The sequence below is a fragment of the Apus apus genome, chromosome Z (genome assembly GCF_020740795.1).
Source record: "Apus apus isolate bApuApu2 chromosome Z, bApuApu2.pri.cur, whole genome shotgun sequence".
Lineage (NCBI taxonomy): Eukaryota > Metazoa > Chordata > Aves > Apodiformes > Apodidae > Apus > Apus apus.
The window spans coordinates 30482897-30503325 of record NC_067312.1 but is presented as its reverse complement, the minus strand read 5'-3'; the positions used below and the strand labels follow the sequence as shown (position 1 = coordinate 30503325).

Below are 20429 nucleotides of genomic sequence, written 5' to 3'. Positions count from 1 at the left end.
TCCATATATATGCTATTCCCCTAGTTCACTATTTTTGGAAACAGAAATTTCCAAAACTTCCTGGAAGTAATGTAAACTGAAATGTAAAGCAGCTTAAAGCTGCTACAAGTCATCTTGTCCCTAAAATGAGAGAATGGCAATTCTGTACATTCTGTAGCTGAAAGCTAGACTGAGGCAGACAGGGAGGTTTCCTGGGGCCAGGGAAAGCTGAGGAAGAGTGAGTGACCTGCCAGGAGCTAGCAGCTTTCATGACAAGGACTGGTATGGCCTGGGCGCTGCCAGCAGCAACTGCAGAAGAGTTATACAGCAGCCTGGAGCACTTCCCACAGGGTGGGCAGACAAAGTCTGGTGCAGCAGTTGGCGTGGAAGGGGAACAGAGAGGGCCCTGCAACCTGCTTGTAGGTCCACAGCCCAGGGAAGTGCTCTATGTCTCTGCCAAAATGGTGAGCACTCACCTCAAGAGCTAAAACCATTGTTCCTACAGAGAAAGTTCCTAAGATTTCCGATGCACTCGCCCAAATGGAATTCGTGAGGAAGGAGAGTTCAGTACAGGAGGTGGGCTGCAGCGAGTTCCCCAACACCTGTCCTGTTGAAAAAGTAAGTACTTGCATGAGGTACACACAGCTGGCTATCTGTTATGTCAGGTGGCCAAGTTGCAAGAAAGAGTTAAAAGGCTTCCCAGTATTAGAGGCGTCAAGATGGTGATAGATAGGGGTTTTCACCACCTTCTTCCTGTGAACACCACTGAGAAATAGGCACCTCAGGTGTCCCGCAAAACTAGGACTCCACTTCAGTCTCCACCCTCCAGCACCACAACCAAAAACGAGTAAAAAGTTTTAACAGATGGAAACAATCAAAAGCAAGGTCTGCAAGGAGAACCTATATCAGCAGCACACAGTACATATGGTAAAAAGAAACGATGAGTGCTCATAGTGGTTGATCCTCTTTTAAAGGGCACTGAGGAGCCCATCTGCCAACATCACGAGAAGCATGTTGTTTTCTGAGTGCTAAGGGCCAAGACATTGCCAAGTGTGTGCCACAACTTTCAAGAGCACAGACTACTATCCACTGTTACTGTTTCATGTGGGCATGAACTACACCACAAGCCAGAACCTGGGCAGAATCAAGGGAGACTATAAAGCCCTAGGGGTGCAAGTGAAAAATACTGGTGTCCAGGTTATCTTTTCCTCCATTTCAAGAAAAGGTGGCAGCCAGAAATAGACATACATTGCATATCAATTTCTGCCTATGTGGCTGGTGCCGCCATGTTAAGGGTTTTAGCTTTCATGACAACAGGACACTCCTTGGTGACTGTAACCCATTAGGGAGGGATGGAATCCACCTGTCTAGAAGAGGCAAGGAAATCTTTAACAGCACGCTGCCTAATGTGGTGAGGCCAGCTATAAACTGAAAAACTCAGGGGGCAGGGTCCAAAATGGCAATGCTTGTGCCATCACACTCAACTGGAGAATAAGCCAGGCCAACCACAGCTGTGACAAATCTTCCTTAGCTGCCTTTCAAGATGAGAACCAGAAGGCCAAACACCTCCGGGGTGCCCATGGTGGATCCTTTTGCCCCCCTCCAGGGAAACCTGCATGCTCGATTATCTCTCTGCAATGCCTGAAGACCATCAGCACATGCAGTATGGGGAATAAACAGGAAGAAATAGAGATCTGTGGCTGTCACAGGGCCAGGATCTCACTGCAGTTACAGAGACATGGTGGGGTAGCTCGAGTAAAGCAAATGCTGTAATGGATGCTACATACTTCTTAGGAAAGACAGGCCAGCAAGGCAAGGTGGTGGAGTTGCTCTTTATGTGAGAGAGCAAATGGAATTTATTGAGCTCTGCCTAGGGGTGGATGAAGAAAACGAGTCAAGAACTTATGGGTTAGAATTAAGGGGCGGGCTAATATGGGTGGCACTGCTGTGGGTGTTTATTACAGGCCATCCACAGAGAGCTTAAAGTAGCCTCAAGACCACAGGACTTGGTTCTCATGGGGGACTTCAAAGACCCTGATATTTGCTAGAAAAGCAACAAAGCTAGACATGCACTGTCCAGGAGTTTCCTGCAGAGCATTGATGATAACTTTGTGCCACAGATGGTGGAGGAGCCAGGAAGGAGAGATGTGCTCCTGGATCTTGTACTAACAAAGAAGAAATGGTTAGGGATGTGAAGACTGGTAGCAGCTTTAGCTGCAGTGACCATGAGATGGTGGAGTTCAGGATCCTGCATGGAAGAAGCAGGGCAGTAAGTAGGATTGCAACCCTGGTCTTCAGGAGAGCTCCAGTCTCTTCAAAGATCTGCTTGGAGGAATCCCATAGATTAGGGCTCTAAAAGGTAGGGGCATCCAAGAGAGCTAATATTCAAACACCACTTCGTCCAAGCTCAAAAATGGTGCACCCTGATGAGTAAGAAATCAAGTAAATCAGGCAGGAGACCTGCATGGACAGCCAAGGAGCTTCTGGAAAAACTCAAATGGGAGAAAGAAGTTTACAAAATATGGACAAAGGGACTGACCACTTGGGAAGAATAAAGCCTGGAAAAGACTGAGAGGGGATCTTATCAAAGCTTACAAATATCAAAAGGGCAGGTATCAAGAGGATGGAGACAGATGCTTTTCAGTGGTGTCTCTCATCTGAACATGAGGAAAAACTTTTTCACTCTGCAGATTACAGAGCACTGGCACAGGCTGCTCAGAGAAGCTGTGGGTCTCCTTCTCTGGATATACTCAAAAGCCACCTGGACATGAACCTGTGTCATATGCTCTAGATGAACCTGCTTTAGCAGGAGGGTGGGACTAGATGACATCCAAAGGTCCTTTCCAGCCCCTAACATCCGTGATTCTGTGATTTGTTTAATCTGTTGACTTATGTTAAGTTTGGGACCAGAGTGGTCACTACCACAGTTGGCAGCAGGAGCTACTGCTTAGGTAGACACTCTCACCTTCTCTGCCCATAACTAACAACTCCTCTCTAATTATTGTACCCATCTCTGTTGAATTCCATTCAGAATATTTTACACCATTCCTTCAACATAGTAACATTACTATTGTCCAACAAAACAGTAGGATCCAATCCAAAACAGTAATTTGATCCATCCAAAAGAGTAATCTTAACCCAAATTAGTAAACCTCAGCATACAAAATGCCCAAGGCTCTTACAGAAAATGCATCAGGAATGCTTCTTATTTATTCTTTCACTTCATTGAAAGAAGTGAATAAAATAATAATATCCAAAACACACCTGACAGTTTTGAAAAAACCCTTGAGTATTCTGTAATTTTAATGCCATGGTAGGTTCACATGCAATGTACTCTCCTACCTCCTGTTCAAGCACCTTAAACAACCAGAAGCAGACCAATTTAGATTTCCATGTATGTTCCATAAGGATATGAAAAGTAATCAGTAAATGATGCACGTAATGTAATCACTCTCTTAGTGATTACAAGAGTCCAGTAAGAGTGATGGCTCTGGAGACTTGAGATACTGAGGGTTGAAAGCAAAGCCATATTTCTGCATGTTTGGCAGCTATTGGCTTACATCATATCTCTTCTGTTGCTTGCATTCAAAACACTATCAAAGGCCTGTGAACGGATGCACAAAGTATTTTTCTTATTCTTTATTCGCATGAGATGTCACAGCAAAAAAAATTAGTTGCTCTTAAATACATATCTTTTTGTACTCTGTTATTGTCTAGGTGTTTAGAAATTGATAGATTCATCTTTTGTTCAGTATTTCTTCTGGAATCCAAGATAGGTTGACTGGCATATAATTCTTTGGGTCATCCATTTCCTGCCTTTATAAAAAGCACCATTAAGTTTTCCAGGCTGCTGGCACCTCACCTAAGCTCTGCAAACTCTCAGAGATAATCTTTAATAGTTCTGAGATTGCTTCAGCATTTCAAAAGTTTTGAAAGACTCTAGTATTAAAAAGGAAAAAGTGAATGTGGTATCATTCAAGTATGAGTAACTAGCAGAACATAAGTCACGTCAGTGAAACTGTTGGATTTTTGCTATTTAACCGTGTAGCAGATGCCTACTATCTGTCACTTTCACATTTTTCAGCTCACAATGAACAGCTCACATTGACATGTGAAAGACATTTAATAACAAAAACTACAAGATAGCAGACTATACAGGACAGGTTGTAAGTAAGTTTAATACTAGTGAGGTCTATTCGATCATCAACACTTCATTAACACTTCTCAACAAAATGACAACTTAGGCCATTCAGAATGTGAATTTTGTTCCACAAACTGAACCAAATGAAGACCTCTCTTGGGGCCTAAGTTCATTTTGCTCAGGTCACCAAATCAGAGCTACAGAAAGACAAAGCTGTCAGCATTAACTACTTAAAGGTATGGTATTCAATAAAAATACAAATCACTATTCCATTAAATACATAATAGCTAAAGCTTATATAAATTGACAAAATGGGCAGCACATACTATCTATCTAGCCTTTGCACAGTGAAAATGGAGCTCCATTTCACTCCTATCGACTTCTTGTTGCCTAACACATAAAATTCCAGTAATCAGTATTGAGTCTACTCTCTAGTACCCAGAGAGTGCTTTTACAAAAATCCAATACTAAAACCTCTTCACATAAGATTTACATTCAGTTCTTTGCTTTACGTTTTGGTATCTCTTCAACTACTTCATCTCATCTCCTCGTATTTTTGGTCAAAAAGTACTTCCCCTAAAAAATCAGCTCTTCCTTTTTATCAGGTACCTAATGCATCATAACAGAATAAAACTAAACCTATTCAGTAAAAAGTGCATAATTATTCTCAAATTAATCCTGGCCTTGGATGCAACTTTTTTCCCTAAAAGTTTGTCAAAGAAGAATCCCAGTCGAGTTAAGCTTTAGTGTTCTCCCCAACAATTTCCTTTTTCTATTATATTACACAGTTCCCCCTTTATTGGCCCATAGTGAACATGAGTCAAGCCCGTCATATACTTCAGATCTTCTCTTTCACCTACTGTTGTATTACCTGAATGTCCTCTTCTTCAGTTCAAGAAGACATGTAAAATAAACTTAAAACCCTAGAAAAATTTTAGAATCCTTTCTACAGTGCAGCATTAACAAATTATAAGACCTGATTTTTTTTACTGTTTTTCAGTGACATGATTTTTTAAAAAAATGAACTATCATCAAAAGACAAAGACTCTCTCCAAATTTCCCCTCAAATATGTTACTGTTATATTGTCGTTAACATCAGATTCCAAGGCAGTGTTCTAAATTTTTAGTGCTTTCAACAAAAACATCTGATTCAGTCCTATTGCTGCCACACACAGTATTTTATGAATAAGAATGTTCTCCGTAAAACATAGCTCTCCTGAAAATAAATTAACAAAAGTTTTTTATTAGAGCAATGGGACTTTCTAACCCTGTTTAACTTATGATTAGCTCCTAAGTTAATGGCAATATCTCACTTGCTAGAACAGATTTATGCTTCTTCCCCCAACCTCACCCTGATTCTAGAACCATAGTCAAAAAAGTATTTAAGGACATCCAAAACTCATAACTGTTTGGTAAGGAACCAAACAAGGTTTTCTAGTTACCAAAAAAATATGAAAATTGGATTTTAACTAGTAAGAATACCTTTCCTACTAAAATGAGAACACACTACAGAAACAGAAATTAATTCAATGAGTATTTTAATATCTACTCATTGAGGGAACACAGGACTGAACGTTCGATCTGGGCCATATTTTTGTTATGAGTAGTTCTAAGTCACATTTTTCCTTTTGTTTTCCTCAGATTATGCAATATCTGGATTATAAATACCAGTTCCAATTCAATTCAATTACATTTAATTTAATTTCATTTCGTTTCGTTTCATTTCATTTCATTTCCTCTTAGCATTCACAAAAGAACCTTAAAATGTTGACAGTGCACAAAAGAAAAATCAAATTGTTTATATCTAATGTTACTTTCAGTTTGCTAATGCTACAACTGCGGATTCCTTACAGGTGACATAACTGCAAGACGTGATGTTTGATAAAGAGACACTGCACTTTCCTGTAGTTTGAATGCTCATTTCTTTTTCAACATGTCTAAAAATTTTACTATTTCATTTAAGAATTTATATTTTTAAGGCACCTAAAATATCTGCTTTTAATTCAACAACGGAATGAAGAAAAGCTATGTTGCCATCAAAATGTATCATCACATTTCCTCAAACTGATAAGAAAAACAAATACTAGATGACTTAGCAGGGAAACTGATAAATTGGTGGAAAGCAAAATTTTAAACTGCTTCTTGAAAATGAGTATATTTTTATGGGTTCTATGAATTACTAGGTGCTTGTCTATTAATTCCTTGCTGTATAAAATTATTTTATACTTTTAAAAAAATAAAATAATAGGTATTTAGGAACTTCACAATAGAAACGTTTTTCTGTTAATACAGCACAGTGAACCTTACATGTTTTAAAAGAACAATTTCATTCTTGACTGTAATTTATTATTTTCTTTCCATTTCTCTGTTCTCCAGCTGCCCATACGTACACACCAAAGTGCCTAAAATATTTAGAGGAAATATCATTTTTTCTCTCTCCTATATGTATTTAAAATTTCAGTTTCCTTGAACCATTCTTAGACACAACGATATTCTGTTAGCCAGTCATTTTCTTGAGTACTCTGTCTATTAAAATCCTATTATATTTTACAGTGGAATCTAATTGCATTTTCTCCAGGAAGTGTCTGTTCAGACAAAAAACACAGACTACATTCCACATGCAATCGTGCCTCTGGCTTTTTTTTTTTCCCTCCCCTTAATCTCTTATGTGTTAGAGAACAAAGCAATGTGTGAAACTTACAGCAGTCCAGGCTTCTTTTCTGCATCGAGAACACAACCATTCACTATGGATTTCATGAGAAGGAACACCGTAGCAACCTAGAATAGAAGAGCTGTACTGATTAATATATCCTGCCTTTCTATCCACCATGCCATACAATTCAACTCCATATAAACACTAGTAAAACATCTATTGTGACCAAGGAGACTTTCCAGTCTAGGCTTACTGTTAATTCTATACTCGATGAAATAAATAGACTAGACACAGGTTAAAAAAAAAACAACAAAAAACAAAAACACCCAGCCAAACAAAAAAACCCCAGCAAATAAAAAATAAAAAAAATAAAATAAAAAATCCAGCAAAGCAACCACAAACCAATTCACCAAATCAAACAAAAAATCAAAGCAACAAGACCAAAATCCCTAAAGCCCAAAGAAATCAAGCCCCAGGGAATTTCTTATTTTCTATCAGTGCAATATCATTATCATCAATTCTCCTGCATTAAAAAATGAACACTTCTAATTAATGTACTGACATTTATTCTATACAATTATACTGCACTTCCATGTAAGAATTTCACATGGACTTCTTACAGTTAACTATTCAATTCCTAGTGTCTGTGGACGATACTGCAGAAAAATCCATGCATTCAGCAGTCACTTTTGAAATAAAAGGATTGCAAGGTGAAGGAAATTATTGCATTCCTAAAGTCAATAGCAATATTCACAATCCTCAAATTCAGCATGATTTCACGTTGACTACTAATAAGGACATACTAACATCATACAATGTTTGAAAATATCAGAAGTAAAAGAGGAATTAAACAGCTCAGAATTGAAACCAGAATCAGAAGTTTGTGATTATTGAAAGTTTACAGAAAAGTTAACTCTTCACTATTTTCACAACAATCATTAACAAGTAAATGAAAACATAGTTTTTAAAAAAATTCTGTGATTGAAGCATTACATATGGAAATGTTCTTCAAGTACTTTTAAAGACAGACTAAAATCCTAGTTATTATTTATCAATAAAACAAAATTTGAGATCACTTTCTGCAAACTAAACAATTAGTTTATTTACTTGCATGAACCCGTACACAACACTTTGTACAGGAAATTAGAAGACTTGTCCCATCTTCTTCGATAAAGGCATTTGATGGATAGTTTTCAGTGTTTTCTTCACTATAAATAAAACACATCTCTGGAATAAGAGGTTTAGTCTTTTCATTTTCATCCATCAATGTTTCTGCTGAGTTTGCTTCCCCAAAAGTAGGACTTTCTTCATCATGATTGTCTGGCTAGAAAATAAACAAAATTTATATTTAAGTAAAAGAAAGGAGAGTCTGTCTTATTCTTGCTTTTGACAATGATGAAATGAATTCTCCCCTCCCAGCTATTGCATTAAAAATGTAAGAGCTTTGCAAGAATATGTGCTGTTTCTATGTGTCTATCACAGTCATTCTATACTTCCCTGATCATTCAAGTAAGTGTGAAATCTAGCATTGCACACAGCCTGCAAACTAGTGTTACTGCAGCTGTGTTCAGTGATACTCTGCCTCCCTTCGAGCCCTTTTGGTCCAGTGAAATATGAATTTTCTTCCTAGTTCCCATGCTGAGGAGTTTCAAGTTTAACAGCTTCAGAATTAATACCATAGTTTTATGACAGCATTTTAGCTGACATTTGACACAGGAATTCCAGAAGCCAGTATCAAACAGTGCTCTGCATTAGACTGTTTTTATAGGACTATTGTTCCCAAGAAGGCCCAAGTACTGTGAAAACAGTTACTTTTTCAACATTGTGGGAAGAAGACATAGAAGAGGCTCTGATAAAAAGCCTTTGAATATGGACATATAAGAAAATAGTGAAAACACACAAATCTATGTGGATTCACCACCTCCAAAAGTGTAACTTTAAGGGCAAGCACACATACACTTGACATCAATCTTACATACACCCTAGCAGAAGGCATACATTGTCTGTAACCAAAGATAGACACAAGTGAATGCAGCTTAATTTAAACAATTGTGAGTTTATTTACTTCTCATACAAATCAAATGCATAAGCTTATCCTAGTCTAATTTACTGGAAGTAAGTGGCAGCTATTTCATGCTTCACACAAAGACTGAGCTGTTAGACTCTTGCTTACCTTGTAGTATGGCATGAGAAGAGTGCAAACGGCACAGTGTGGTTCCTTTTTTGCGCAAGCTGCATTATATTCTTTTTCAGCATTGAAACTGGGTACTCTAGTCTGCCAAAGGTAGACCAGAGGCCTGGCCCATGTCTCCGTCTCTTGAACTTCCTCTTCAATCAGAGTAGTGTCAGGCAGCTCTTAAAGAAAAAAAACAACACTTGGTTACACTGCAATCCTGGAATGAAGACAAACAACAATTTTGCTAAGCATGCCAACAAGGAAGATGAAGGAATGCTGTGTGAATACAATCTTAAACACTTCAAGGGATGGGCCATCCACAACTTCCCTAGGTTACTTGGTCCAATGTCTCACCATCCTCACAGGAAAAACTTTCTTCCAAATATCTAATCTGGATCTACTTTGTTTCAGCTTAAAACCATTCCCCTTTGTCCTGTTGCTACACGTCCTTGTAAAAAGTCCCTCATCAGCTTACTTGTAGGCCACTTTCGGGTGCTGGGAGGCTGCTATAAAGTCTCCCCATGAGCCTTCTCTTCTCCAGACCAAACAACCCCAACTTTCTCAGCCTCTCTTTATAGGAGAGGTACTCCAGCTTTCTGATCATCTTTGTGGCCCTCCCCTGGCTAGCTCCAACATGTCCATGTAACTGCAGAAGTCTAACAGAATTGTTCATCAGGACAAGACCACAAAAAAAGTGCTTTCACAGGTGTCATGAGCTGACTGTGCCACACAGCGCATAAGAAAGTATGTCACTAGCTCTACTGTTTACAATCTGTATTCATATCTACAACATGACATCTCACTAGCCTATTCCTTAATTCCTCCAACCTCTACCCCCCACCCCTCCACGCACTCTGCCCTAAACTCTTTACACAAACTGACACTCATTTTTCAAAGGCAAAACCAGACAGATGTTATGGCCAGGGAGTAATGGGGAACAATCAGATCTAAGACACAGTTGGACGTGTAGACAGGACTACACTATGGGAAAAATTATTTGGTAGTATCAGTTCTCTGTTCTGGATGTTGTAAAAGTTTGGTTTACTTATTAGCCCCATTTCTGTCTAGGACTCCATAAAGGTGACTTTATGAAATTAAAAGCCTCTAGAGAAGTTGGGGAATAAATTCTGACTGAAACTCAAAAAGAAATAGCTTATTCAATAAGAATAATCTAAAAATGTAATAATTTGCTATTGAGAAAACTACAGAAAAGGGAAAGCTCTGAAAAAGGGACTGGGTGTAAAACCCTTACCCCAGTGAAATCAACAGCATAATTATTCATGATCCAGTTGTTAACACCAGGATTTCAGCCTAATTATGAGTTTGAGCTGGCTGCAAACCTGAAGGTATCTTACAATCAACCTAGTGACTTTGCCAGCTGTGAAATATACAGATAATAAGAAGGGAAATGTTTTTTTTATTCTGGAAAGGAAAGCAGTATAGACAGGACATGTTAAGTGTATTTTTCTGAATTGGGTCTTTATACACCACTCTGATGAATAAGGAGGTCTGCAGTTCTGTTGATTCAAATGGACAGTGCCTATGAAATCTTTCGTGATCAATGAAAAGGCATGTAGGTGTCAACTAGAATAATTAAAATTATGTGACTGTGGGAAGGAAAATGTGGAAAGTTATTGAACAGAACTTTCAGATAGCAAAAATAGGTCTGTAACATACAGTTCTTTTCTAATTATATATTTAAGAAAAATTATTTCAGAAGTAAAAATTTCAACAACAGAGTAATGTTTAATGAAGTACACTAAGCTGAATCATCACATTCCTTCAGCCCATGACTGCCTCCATTGACTTCACAAAAAAGTGAAGGCTCAGGTCGCCCTCTATGATAAATTGTCACACATTGATACAAAAGCATGTAAAGATGATAGCATTTTTTTCAGTGTTGAATAAAATACAGATTAATCTTTTTTTGTCTGCAAGCAAGCCAAATGTATAAATTTATATATCCTGCACTTGAATTTTATTTCATTTCTTATAGTTTTGTCCAAAGAGAACAAGTATTAATTCAATAAACACTTGCAATTAATCCAGGTAGAAGGAAAAAAAATAATTTGCAAATAAACTGTCATCAAGTCAGTGTTCAGCAGGAGAGCTTTATGGTGAATAACATAGCTTGTAAGAGAGTATCAGTGAAGAAACAGCTGAAAACATGGAACAGAAGAAAATACAAAATGCCAGCATCACTTTTTATAGTTTTCTGAATTACTTATTTTTAAGCTATAAGCTTAACTAAGCTGTTATTTTTAAACATTCTGTCCAGTAGGTTTCTTCTATTGTGTGCAGGTTTCCAAAACTGTAAAATAAATAGCTCTGAAATCTATGCTTTAGTTCTATCTATTTAAATTTTCCTGTACACAATGGTGTCACAAGTGGCTTAATCTTTGCTAACTTATTTTCTGAAATCTTCTCTGACATTATTTTCTTTCAGGAGCTTATTCTGCCCTTGTTTTAAATATTTGCATTACAGGAGTGACCTCACAGGGAATTCAGGGCTGGATTGTGCCTGACAAAGAAACCAGGTCAAGGGAGGTTCTCCTCCCCCTCTATTCTGCCTTGGTGAGGCCACATCTGGAATATTGTGTCCAGTTCTGGGCCCCTCAGTTTCAGAAGGACAGGGAACTGCTTGAAAGAGTCCAGCACAGAGCCACAAAGATGATGAAGGCAGTGGAACACCTCCCTTACGAGGAAAGGCTGAGGGAGTTGGGTCTCTTTAGCCTGGAGGAGACTGAGGGGTGACCTCATCAATGTTTACAAATAAGTTAAGGGAGGATGGAGCCAGGCTCTAGGTGACCCTGCTCTGGCAAGGGGTTTGGACTAGATGATCTTTTGAGGTCCCTTCCAAGCCCTAATATTCTGTGACTCTGTGTAATAAAAACTGAGTATCTGGTTATCCAAAACGGGTAACTGAAATAAAAACTCTCAAACTGTTTGAGAGATGGCACAGATTATAAAATCACTTGATGTAACAAATACTTTTGTAGAATTAATTTGTAGCTTTTGTAGAATTATTTTTTTTTCTATTTATGAAGTACTTCTCACTTCTTCTTACTCTTTTTAATGACTCCTTTCATTATTTGCTACATAACTGAAGATAATTCAGTGACTTAGCCTAAAATGAATTTACTTTTCTGACTGACATTGGTGTGTGTCGTTTCAAGGCAGACATTCAGGTGCCTCACCTGAGATCAGTGTTTTTTGAGCAGATACATCTGTAAGAAGTACAGAAGTGCTCAGTACTTTGTCTGCATCTATGCAATGATGTAAAGGGCACAAGGCAACTGCAACTTCCAGTTGTCTTCACTGAAAATCCACCTAAACTGAGGATTCTCAGACTAATAATGGAGAATAATTTGTGGTGTCCATACTGAGTGAAAAGTCTCAGAAGCTCCCCTGTCCTAAGCAGGTATAGTTACTACTTCAACTACCATCAGTGCCATTTCCCAGTACTCAAGACCTGCAAAAACCATGGAGTAGGATCAGTTCACACAGTGAGAAAGATTCATCCAAAAATTACACAGCTACTTTACAAGACCAGTATATAATGAGTTATGAAGCACTATGACCATAAAAAGCCTATATATTGGCAGTTTTCTGAAAGAGCCTGGGAATGTTGTCTCAGTTCTGGTAGAGCAACAGTCACTTATTAGTGACAGTCACTTAGAAGAACAGTCATTTATGCAATGCTGCCAACCAACAACAGTCCATTATATGAGCCATTATTCAGTGAAACCTTCTTCAAATTAACTGGCCTGGCTCTAGGAGTAACTGCCAATGGCCTTAATAATGCAATAGAACTATAATTACCTGATTCACTTTCTCACTCTTTTCCTGAGACCATTTGTCTCCACACAACTTCAGTAGATAAGACAACATGCTCAGAAGCTAACTATTTATGTGCTCACTCCCTGCACTGAAGTAAAACTATGAGAAGGATGATCAAGCACACTTTCTCAGGATGCATTAAAATTCTGTAACTGTAAAAATACAGTAGAGGGTTTCTTTAACTGCAAAAATGAAAATCCTCTGGTTAGCACATGAAGACTTTACTATCTGGAAGGTGACATGGAACTATATTTAATAAAAATAAAAATTTAAATAACCTACACTAAAATGAACCATTTTAACATCAAGAAGAACTGACTACACAACACCTTGCACCATGTAAAAATTCAATTAAACTAAATTAATAAAAAGATTAATTAAAAAATCAGAACTGTGTAGGAAAGAAAAATAAGGGCTGGTACTTGCACCATTGGAAACATCTACATAGACATGACCCCAGAAAATCATAGCTAAGGCAGATCAATCAGAATCAGGAAACAAAATTAAATATCACAGAACTTGTGCAACCTCTCATCTTTATAAAGTTCAAAACATGGCTGTAAACACTGTAAGTTAAACTCGTAATTTCAAACCAGCCCCTATCTTTGCAACTGAAAATTAATTTTCACATCACCCTCATGTAATATGTACAAGCCAAAGGGGCCTTTTAAGATTTCGTTCATTAACAAGGATATGTTACTCAATGGAAACAATTGTGAAATTATCATTCAGTTTCAAGAATCCCCTGATGCCAGAGAAAGAAACAACTACAACAAAAAAAAACCAAGGTGATTTTATCTTTAAACAACTTATGAGGAAATCCATGCTTAATTACTATTTTCTAGGGCCAAAGAAGAAATCTTAGGCAGCCCATATGTAGAAGAGGATCTGTTATTAAGCAGACACTCCTTTGTTCTGTCTAAAAGACACTAGCATTCTCCTGAAAACTTTCTTGATGTTGGAGGTATCTTTTGTATGTAAATCAGGGCACTGTTCCTCTAATTAACACTTCAGTGTTCCATGCATGTGACTTATCAATAAATACCTGAAACTGAAGATGACTCAGAGGACTTACAAAACTCTGTGTTTCTAAATCTCAGGAAGAACTTTGGGAATGACAGCCCACAGCTGTTGCACAGGAAGACTAATTTATCTCAAAGTAAAAGGAGAACAGAGTGTGGTCTCTGTTTTAGACAAATAGGTGTACTAGCTGAATGGATCAGCTGGTACTATAAATGTTTTTCCCCAAGTTAATCAGAAGATTGAGAAGGTCTTCCTGAGCCAGCCAGACCAGAAAATGGGAAGTGGGTATATGGCTCAGTCCAACATAGAATATAAAAACTGAACATTGAACAAAAAGAACTTTGAAGAGGTCAACAGGTTTGAGCCAACTTCAGCCCACATATTCCTTCCCAGCAAATGGTGACAACCAGCACTGTGACAATGAACATATATAGATCAATAATGGCAATCACATTGTGATTCAACTGTATTACCCCATTCCTCCCTTGTGCCTGTATTGTAATTTCAGTACATTGTTATATCATTCTGCTAATGCAAAATCCTGTGTAATATTAAGGATCTTCCAGTAAATTTGGTATTGAATCTTAAATATTTTTCACATAGGACATCTAAAAGAACTGGGTCAGAGAGCACTGGAGTGTGGCACAAGGAACAGAGAATTCAGTTCTTTAGAAAAGTAAAAAGAATTACTTGAGTTCTGCTAGTGTGTTCAGCATTACAGTTTAAAGCAGCCAGAAATTTCCTGGACAAGACGCAAACTTTCAAAGCTGAAGCACACCTTTAAATCAAATTCAAAGACCCTTCACTGGATAGACTTTAACAATATATCCTACTTGGATTGAAACATCTTATGGATACATCATTAAATATATCACTGATCTTTGTATGCTTTGGTGAGAACTATGTAGTGTGACCTTCACCCAATGAGTGACATTTCTGCCTCTTACAAGACTCCCAAGGGAGCATATCATGCAAGTTTGTCAGTATGCACATTTTTATAAAACTTTAATGTGAATGAAGCCTGTCTCCTGAAACTTCTGTTGCATTTCTGGCTGTAACTTCATGCTGAAGTCTAAAACATATCAATATCAGTCCGCAAAAAAGTATTAAAGGGTAGTTTAACAATGCAAGATATTCCTATGCATTTAAAAATCTCTCCTTAGCCCCACCCCTAGCAGTGTCCACAGATCTTAACTTTTCAGGAACCACCAGAGTCTTTTTACTTCACTGCAAATGTAATGCTTTGTTGTAAAATTATTTTACCAGATACAATGCATAATGAGGTTAATTTTTTTTTTTTTTCCTAAGGGAATAGAGGAAGCGCTCTTCTTATCCCAAAGAAAAGCAGAAACACTTATGAGGCAATTAATAACTTAAAATAAATGCATAATAGTTGTTATAAACCTTATGGCATCATAGAATAATTCAGCCATTGTGGTACTGATACTTCAATGCCAAATTTCATATTATTTCCTACTATCATATTTGTACCGGAATATAACATTCATATAGAATTAATTAATATATGTAATGCAATTTCAGATATAAAGCTTCTCATTTATGCCTTTATTTATACGCATTTGTATCCCTTTACAAAGTTAAGAAAAGTGGAACAACTCATTAAAACAGACTGTTGAGTCAAAAAGAAAGTTACAGCCCAGAATCCATTTTGTTACAAAGGAAAATCCTGCTATAAGAAAGTACTTATAAACAGTTACTGTGCTGCCTTCCAAGTAGGTAATTGAATGAAAAATGTTTTCACAAATGTTATTGGTTTAATGATTTGTGGCAAGCTTCCTCCAACACTCAGTACTATTGCTTTGAACATTTTTTGCTTACAAAGTTAAACTCAGATTCTCAGATGGAAAACATTTGGGCCATTTGCAGAATGGGCTGTTGCCAGTATTTGCTGATTTAACCCAGCAGATGTGAAAAGCCATAGACACTAATACAGTACAATTTGCTTTTGCCAATCTCAACAGTGATTTTGCTGCTTGGGGTTACATTCCACTGATGTTTCCTGGCTTTGTACAGCAGCATTCTCTGCTATGAAGAGCATAGCAGCATCTGTTATTTTTCAGGTAGCTGAACATAATCTCTGCCCTGGGAGGCATTATCTATGGTTTCAAATGTCCTGGAGGAAATTATAATAATTAAAAAAAAAGAAAAAAAGAAAAAAAGAAAAGAAAAAAAAATCAGTTAGTAAGTTAGTGAAAAAGACTTGCAACTTCAAAACTTCACTGTTCCTGCAGTATATAAGCAAACTCAGTTACAGAAAATGTGTTTCTTTTCCTCAGCAACAAAAGCATGTATTTCATAGCAAAATATGAAAATGTAAACTTTTTAATTTCTTGCATTGTACAAGAAATTTAATTTATTGTAGGGTACTGTACAGTAACAGTACTGTCTGGTAGGTATACATTTTTGGTTCAGAGACTCTAATTGCTGAACTATCAATTAACACTTCAGTCCTCTTCAATATTGTACATAAAGACTGATACTGAAAATGAACTCTGGAGCTAGGAAAAATCGCGAGTTAAAAAAAAAAATGGACAGAACTGAAAGATGCATTTAGATACTGGGATACTCCTGATTTTTCTTGAGCATATCATTAGAATCCTGTAATGAAATTCATGTTTGCTTTGTGATGGAATGGTGCATTCCAATCGCTGCACTCTTCTAAATGTAATTTGCACTTGTATTGTGATTGAACTGTGTATTACAATTGCTATACTGTGCTAAATGTAATTCGTACTTCCATTGTGATTTAAGTGCATTGCTGTATCACTCTGCTATATTAAAATCCCACACTACTTCCACTAAATTCAAATAAGAAATTTTCCAGTTATTCATCAAACCCTCCACATGTGGAATATCTAAAAGAACCTGGTCAGAGTTCATTATACTCTGACACTAAGTGGCATAGTTGGCCGGGTATTACCAAGAGTGAGCAGTACCCATTAAAGCAGTAATGATTACTTTGGCAAAAAAATGCTTTTTGATTTGGTGTTAGTCACAAATAAGAATGCAGTACAGAAAACCTGCATTGTGATTACGAGCAGGTAATTATAAGAATTGCTACAGACAGGATCACTACCATTTAAAAGAGGAGACAGAATAAATACTAGCAAAGGCTGGAAAAATCTCACCAGTAACTTACAGAAGAAGAGATAGGAAATCCATAACCAGAATCTTTCATGGCTACCAGATCAAAACACTGATCCCATTGACATGAAGAATGAATTTGAAAAACTGAGAGGTTCTAACATGTTGAAGTAAAGAGAGAAAAGCAGAGCTTTGCAGGTTATTTACTTGTCAGTAGTAGTGCAGAAGTTAGAAGATAAGAAATGGACACATAGCATGCTAGAACAAGAAAGAGAATCAGTTATAAAAGATAACATAATGCATAAGCAATGTACACAGAGAATCAGAATAAGTTATTAGACTCAAAGTTGCAGCTTCAAATCATATATGATGCCCATACACATAGGGATCATTTATTATAGTCTACTGAAATAGACCACATTCGAGTGATAGCCACCATACATATCAAGGACAAGGAAAGATAATTGGCTTGATTACTGAGCCTTTTCAGGATGATGATTCACATGACACATGAGAATAAAGTATAATGAAAGTATTTGCTCTGATGGCAAAAAACAAACAACTAAAGAAAGCAATGGGCCTGAACAGGTTGCAACCCACATACTGTTTCTGTGAGACTGGAAATACCCAGTATCAAGACAGTGAGCATGCTACTACACACCAGTAATAAAATCCACATTTGTATTATGACTGAAATAGATATTGCAATTGTTACACGCTCTTAAACGTAGTTTATAGTTGTATCGTGATTTGAGTGCACACCATATCATTCTGCTAAATCAAAATCCCATGTAAATTAACTGACTTTAAGTAAGTTTCTGTTATGCACTGAATTTTTCATATGTGGAATATCTAAAATGACTCTGTCAGACTCTACTGGACCCCAAATTTTTTCTCTAGAAAATGGCAACGTAACTAAAATCTATTTGATTTACATTGCAATGCTGCTGATTAAATAACTTTGAGAAAGATCTGAGGACTCATAGTGTAGAAAACCAGTTTACATTTACATAATTGTAAAACTAGTCTTACAGGACTACAGTGTTGATATTCTTTAAACTACCAATTTATTTTTCTTAATAACTCTTGCAACAAAATCATTCTTCAAACAGTGGGCCATAAAAAGTACCTGATAAATGTAAAGGGTAAATATTGATCTTTCATCCATTAAAGTTCCTAAATAGCTGCACGGATTTTTTGTGAATATGGAATGAAAAACTGAGCCCTACTAGTTAAGGCTCAAATTCTCAAAGATGCCTACTAGTTTTGGTTACCTAAGCTGAAGCACAAGCTACAAATTCTTACTGATTCTAAAAAACATGAACCACGTCGAGACTCCAGAAATACATATACTCATGTCCAAAATCCAAGCTCAAACGTGACCCCCTAGTGAAGCAACTGTGTTTAAATGTGGACATGAGACCACAGAAAGGGAGAGGTTCTTGTATCTGTAAGAACTGCCAACATGAAATATATGTAGCATATTGGTGTTACAATTTCCATTTTTATATATGTGTACATTATAGCAAATCCAGTAATTTCGTTCATCTTTACATTGTGGAAGTTTAAAGAATAGCCACTGTATTTATAATTTTGTTCAAAAAGACATCTTATCAAATTGAAATGGGAACAAACGAAAACTTGCTAGAATTTATGGCATAGTCTATCAGCAAAAAATATAGCTGTCAGTGCAAAACCATTACAAGAACAGACTACAAGCTGAAGACTGGCACATATTTGCTCTCTTGAAAAGCTTTAATTCACAACATCATTAAAGACTTATTACCAGCTGCTTTCTCCATTCCACACTCCCCCCACATAATTCTTAATTTTTTTTTTACTTTGCTTTCCAATTCAATTTGCTAAAAGGTTTGGTGACTACCTAAAATTAGATTGGAATTTTTAGGAACTGCTATAGCCATCCACACACATTCTCACTGATGCACTAATGAAACAACATAGTTTGCCATACAGTTTCAAGAGACATCAACTCCAAATGTAGAATGCGTTTTCAATTTACATTTATTTCACATAATTAAGGATTACTTAAACCTGAAAGTCTGATCATGTATATATTTATCCCAGTATGTAGTACATATGATGTCCAGAAAATAAGTGTATTGTAAAGTATTCAATGAAATACACATGCTAACAGCACTGATTATTTTCTGGAACACTCTACAATACTTGTCCAACCTACTTGTCAGTATGTGTATCTGTCAGAAAGTGTAAAAATAGAGTGTTCAGACAACATTAATACAAATGGTCACTGAGTTATGACAGAATTATTTGGTACTTATTCCTTACTCCTGAAATTAAAATTTATCTTCATTGACTATACTGCTGAGTACTACACAAAGTATTTAAAGCAGCTGGAGTGCTTTAGAAAGATTACAGAGCCAATTCACCAACAACCTCCCATTTTTCTTCACTGGACAGAAAACCACAGGTGCCAGGTGAAGAAAACATATTTTCTGGCTACTTTGTATCTCTCAGACAACACAAAACTAACCTATGTCAATACACAATTACAGCATTAGCGCCTCTGGGCAAAAACCCAAGTGAAATTTTGAGGAACCAGGAAACTTGAATGCTTACAGTTAAGATTGTGCTGAAGTTCTTCACTGAACCAAGGCCTCAAGTAGTTACTTATCCTCATAAATTACGTATGGAAGATGAAAAAAGGAAAGATTCAATCACAGGTCCAAATTCACATGACAAATCAGTTTCTGGATTAGAATTAAAATTTATTAGCTTCAGGCTACAGTTCCTGTACAAATTCCTATTAAAAATAACCCATAAACACTTTTTACACTATACAATAATTGTATTCAACCTCCCTCAAGGATCAATTTCTTCATCAAGTCCAGTCTATTACCTAATACCACCACACTGGCTAGAACATGGCACTAAGCGCCACATCCAGCCTTTCCTTGAACATCTCCAGGGATAGGGCCTCCACCACTTCCCTGGAAAGTCCATTTCAATGTCTAATCACCCTCTCCGTGAGGAAGTACTTCTTAATATCCAACATAATCCTCCCCTGGAGCAGCTTGAGGCCATGCCCTTTTGTCTTGTTGCTAGTCTGTCTCTATGTCAAATGTCATAATCACTTTGCTTACTAACTCCACCGCCACCCTTGTGATGGCTACTGAGAGGCGGCATTAATTCAGTAGGAACACCATCTTCATTTTTATACACTTGATAATGAGAAATTGTAAATGCCTCTATATCTAAAACTGTAGTTCTTTCCACTCCTTTAAGAGGTAAGATGTTACATTTTAAAGCTAAGAGAGCTGCACAATTAGAGTTGTAAGGTTCACCTAGCGGCCAATGACTCTTAATGATCACTACATATACCATTGCCCAGAATATGAGACATAAATGTTAGAGAAATTAATTTGTACTCTCCTCTTGAATCAAGATAATGGCTATGCTTAGGTCTTAGAATTTGTACTGTCCACTCTAAGGCAGCTAAGAGCTGCTTGTGAAAGATGTCAAAGGACAAGAAC

General features: G+C 37.0%; 1 protein-coding gene across 6 annotated transcripts in view; it reads right to left on the bottom strand.

Moving 5' to 3' along the window:
- Nucleotides 1–20429, bottom strand: part of KDM4C (lysine demethylase 4C) — a 272401-nt gene that overhangs the window by 108768 nt on the left and 143204 nt on the right. For all 6 annotated transcript variants that reach the window (XM_051642757.1, XM_051642760.1, XM_051642762.1 and 3 more), the window contains exons 13-15: nt 8947–9128; nt 7881–8097; nt 6822–6898 (exon numbers count right to left, since the gene is read on the bottom strand). In XM_051642757.1, the coding sequence (XP_051498717.1) occupies nt 6822–6898; nt 7881–8097; nt 8947–9128 (476 nt within the window). The remainder of the gene's footprint in view (nt 1–6821; nt 6899–7880; nt 8098–8946; nt 9129–20429) is intronic.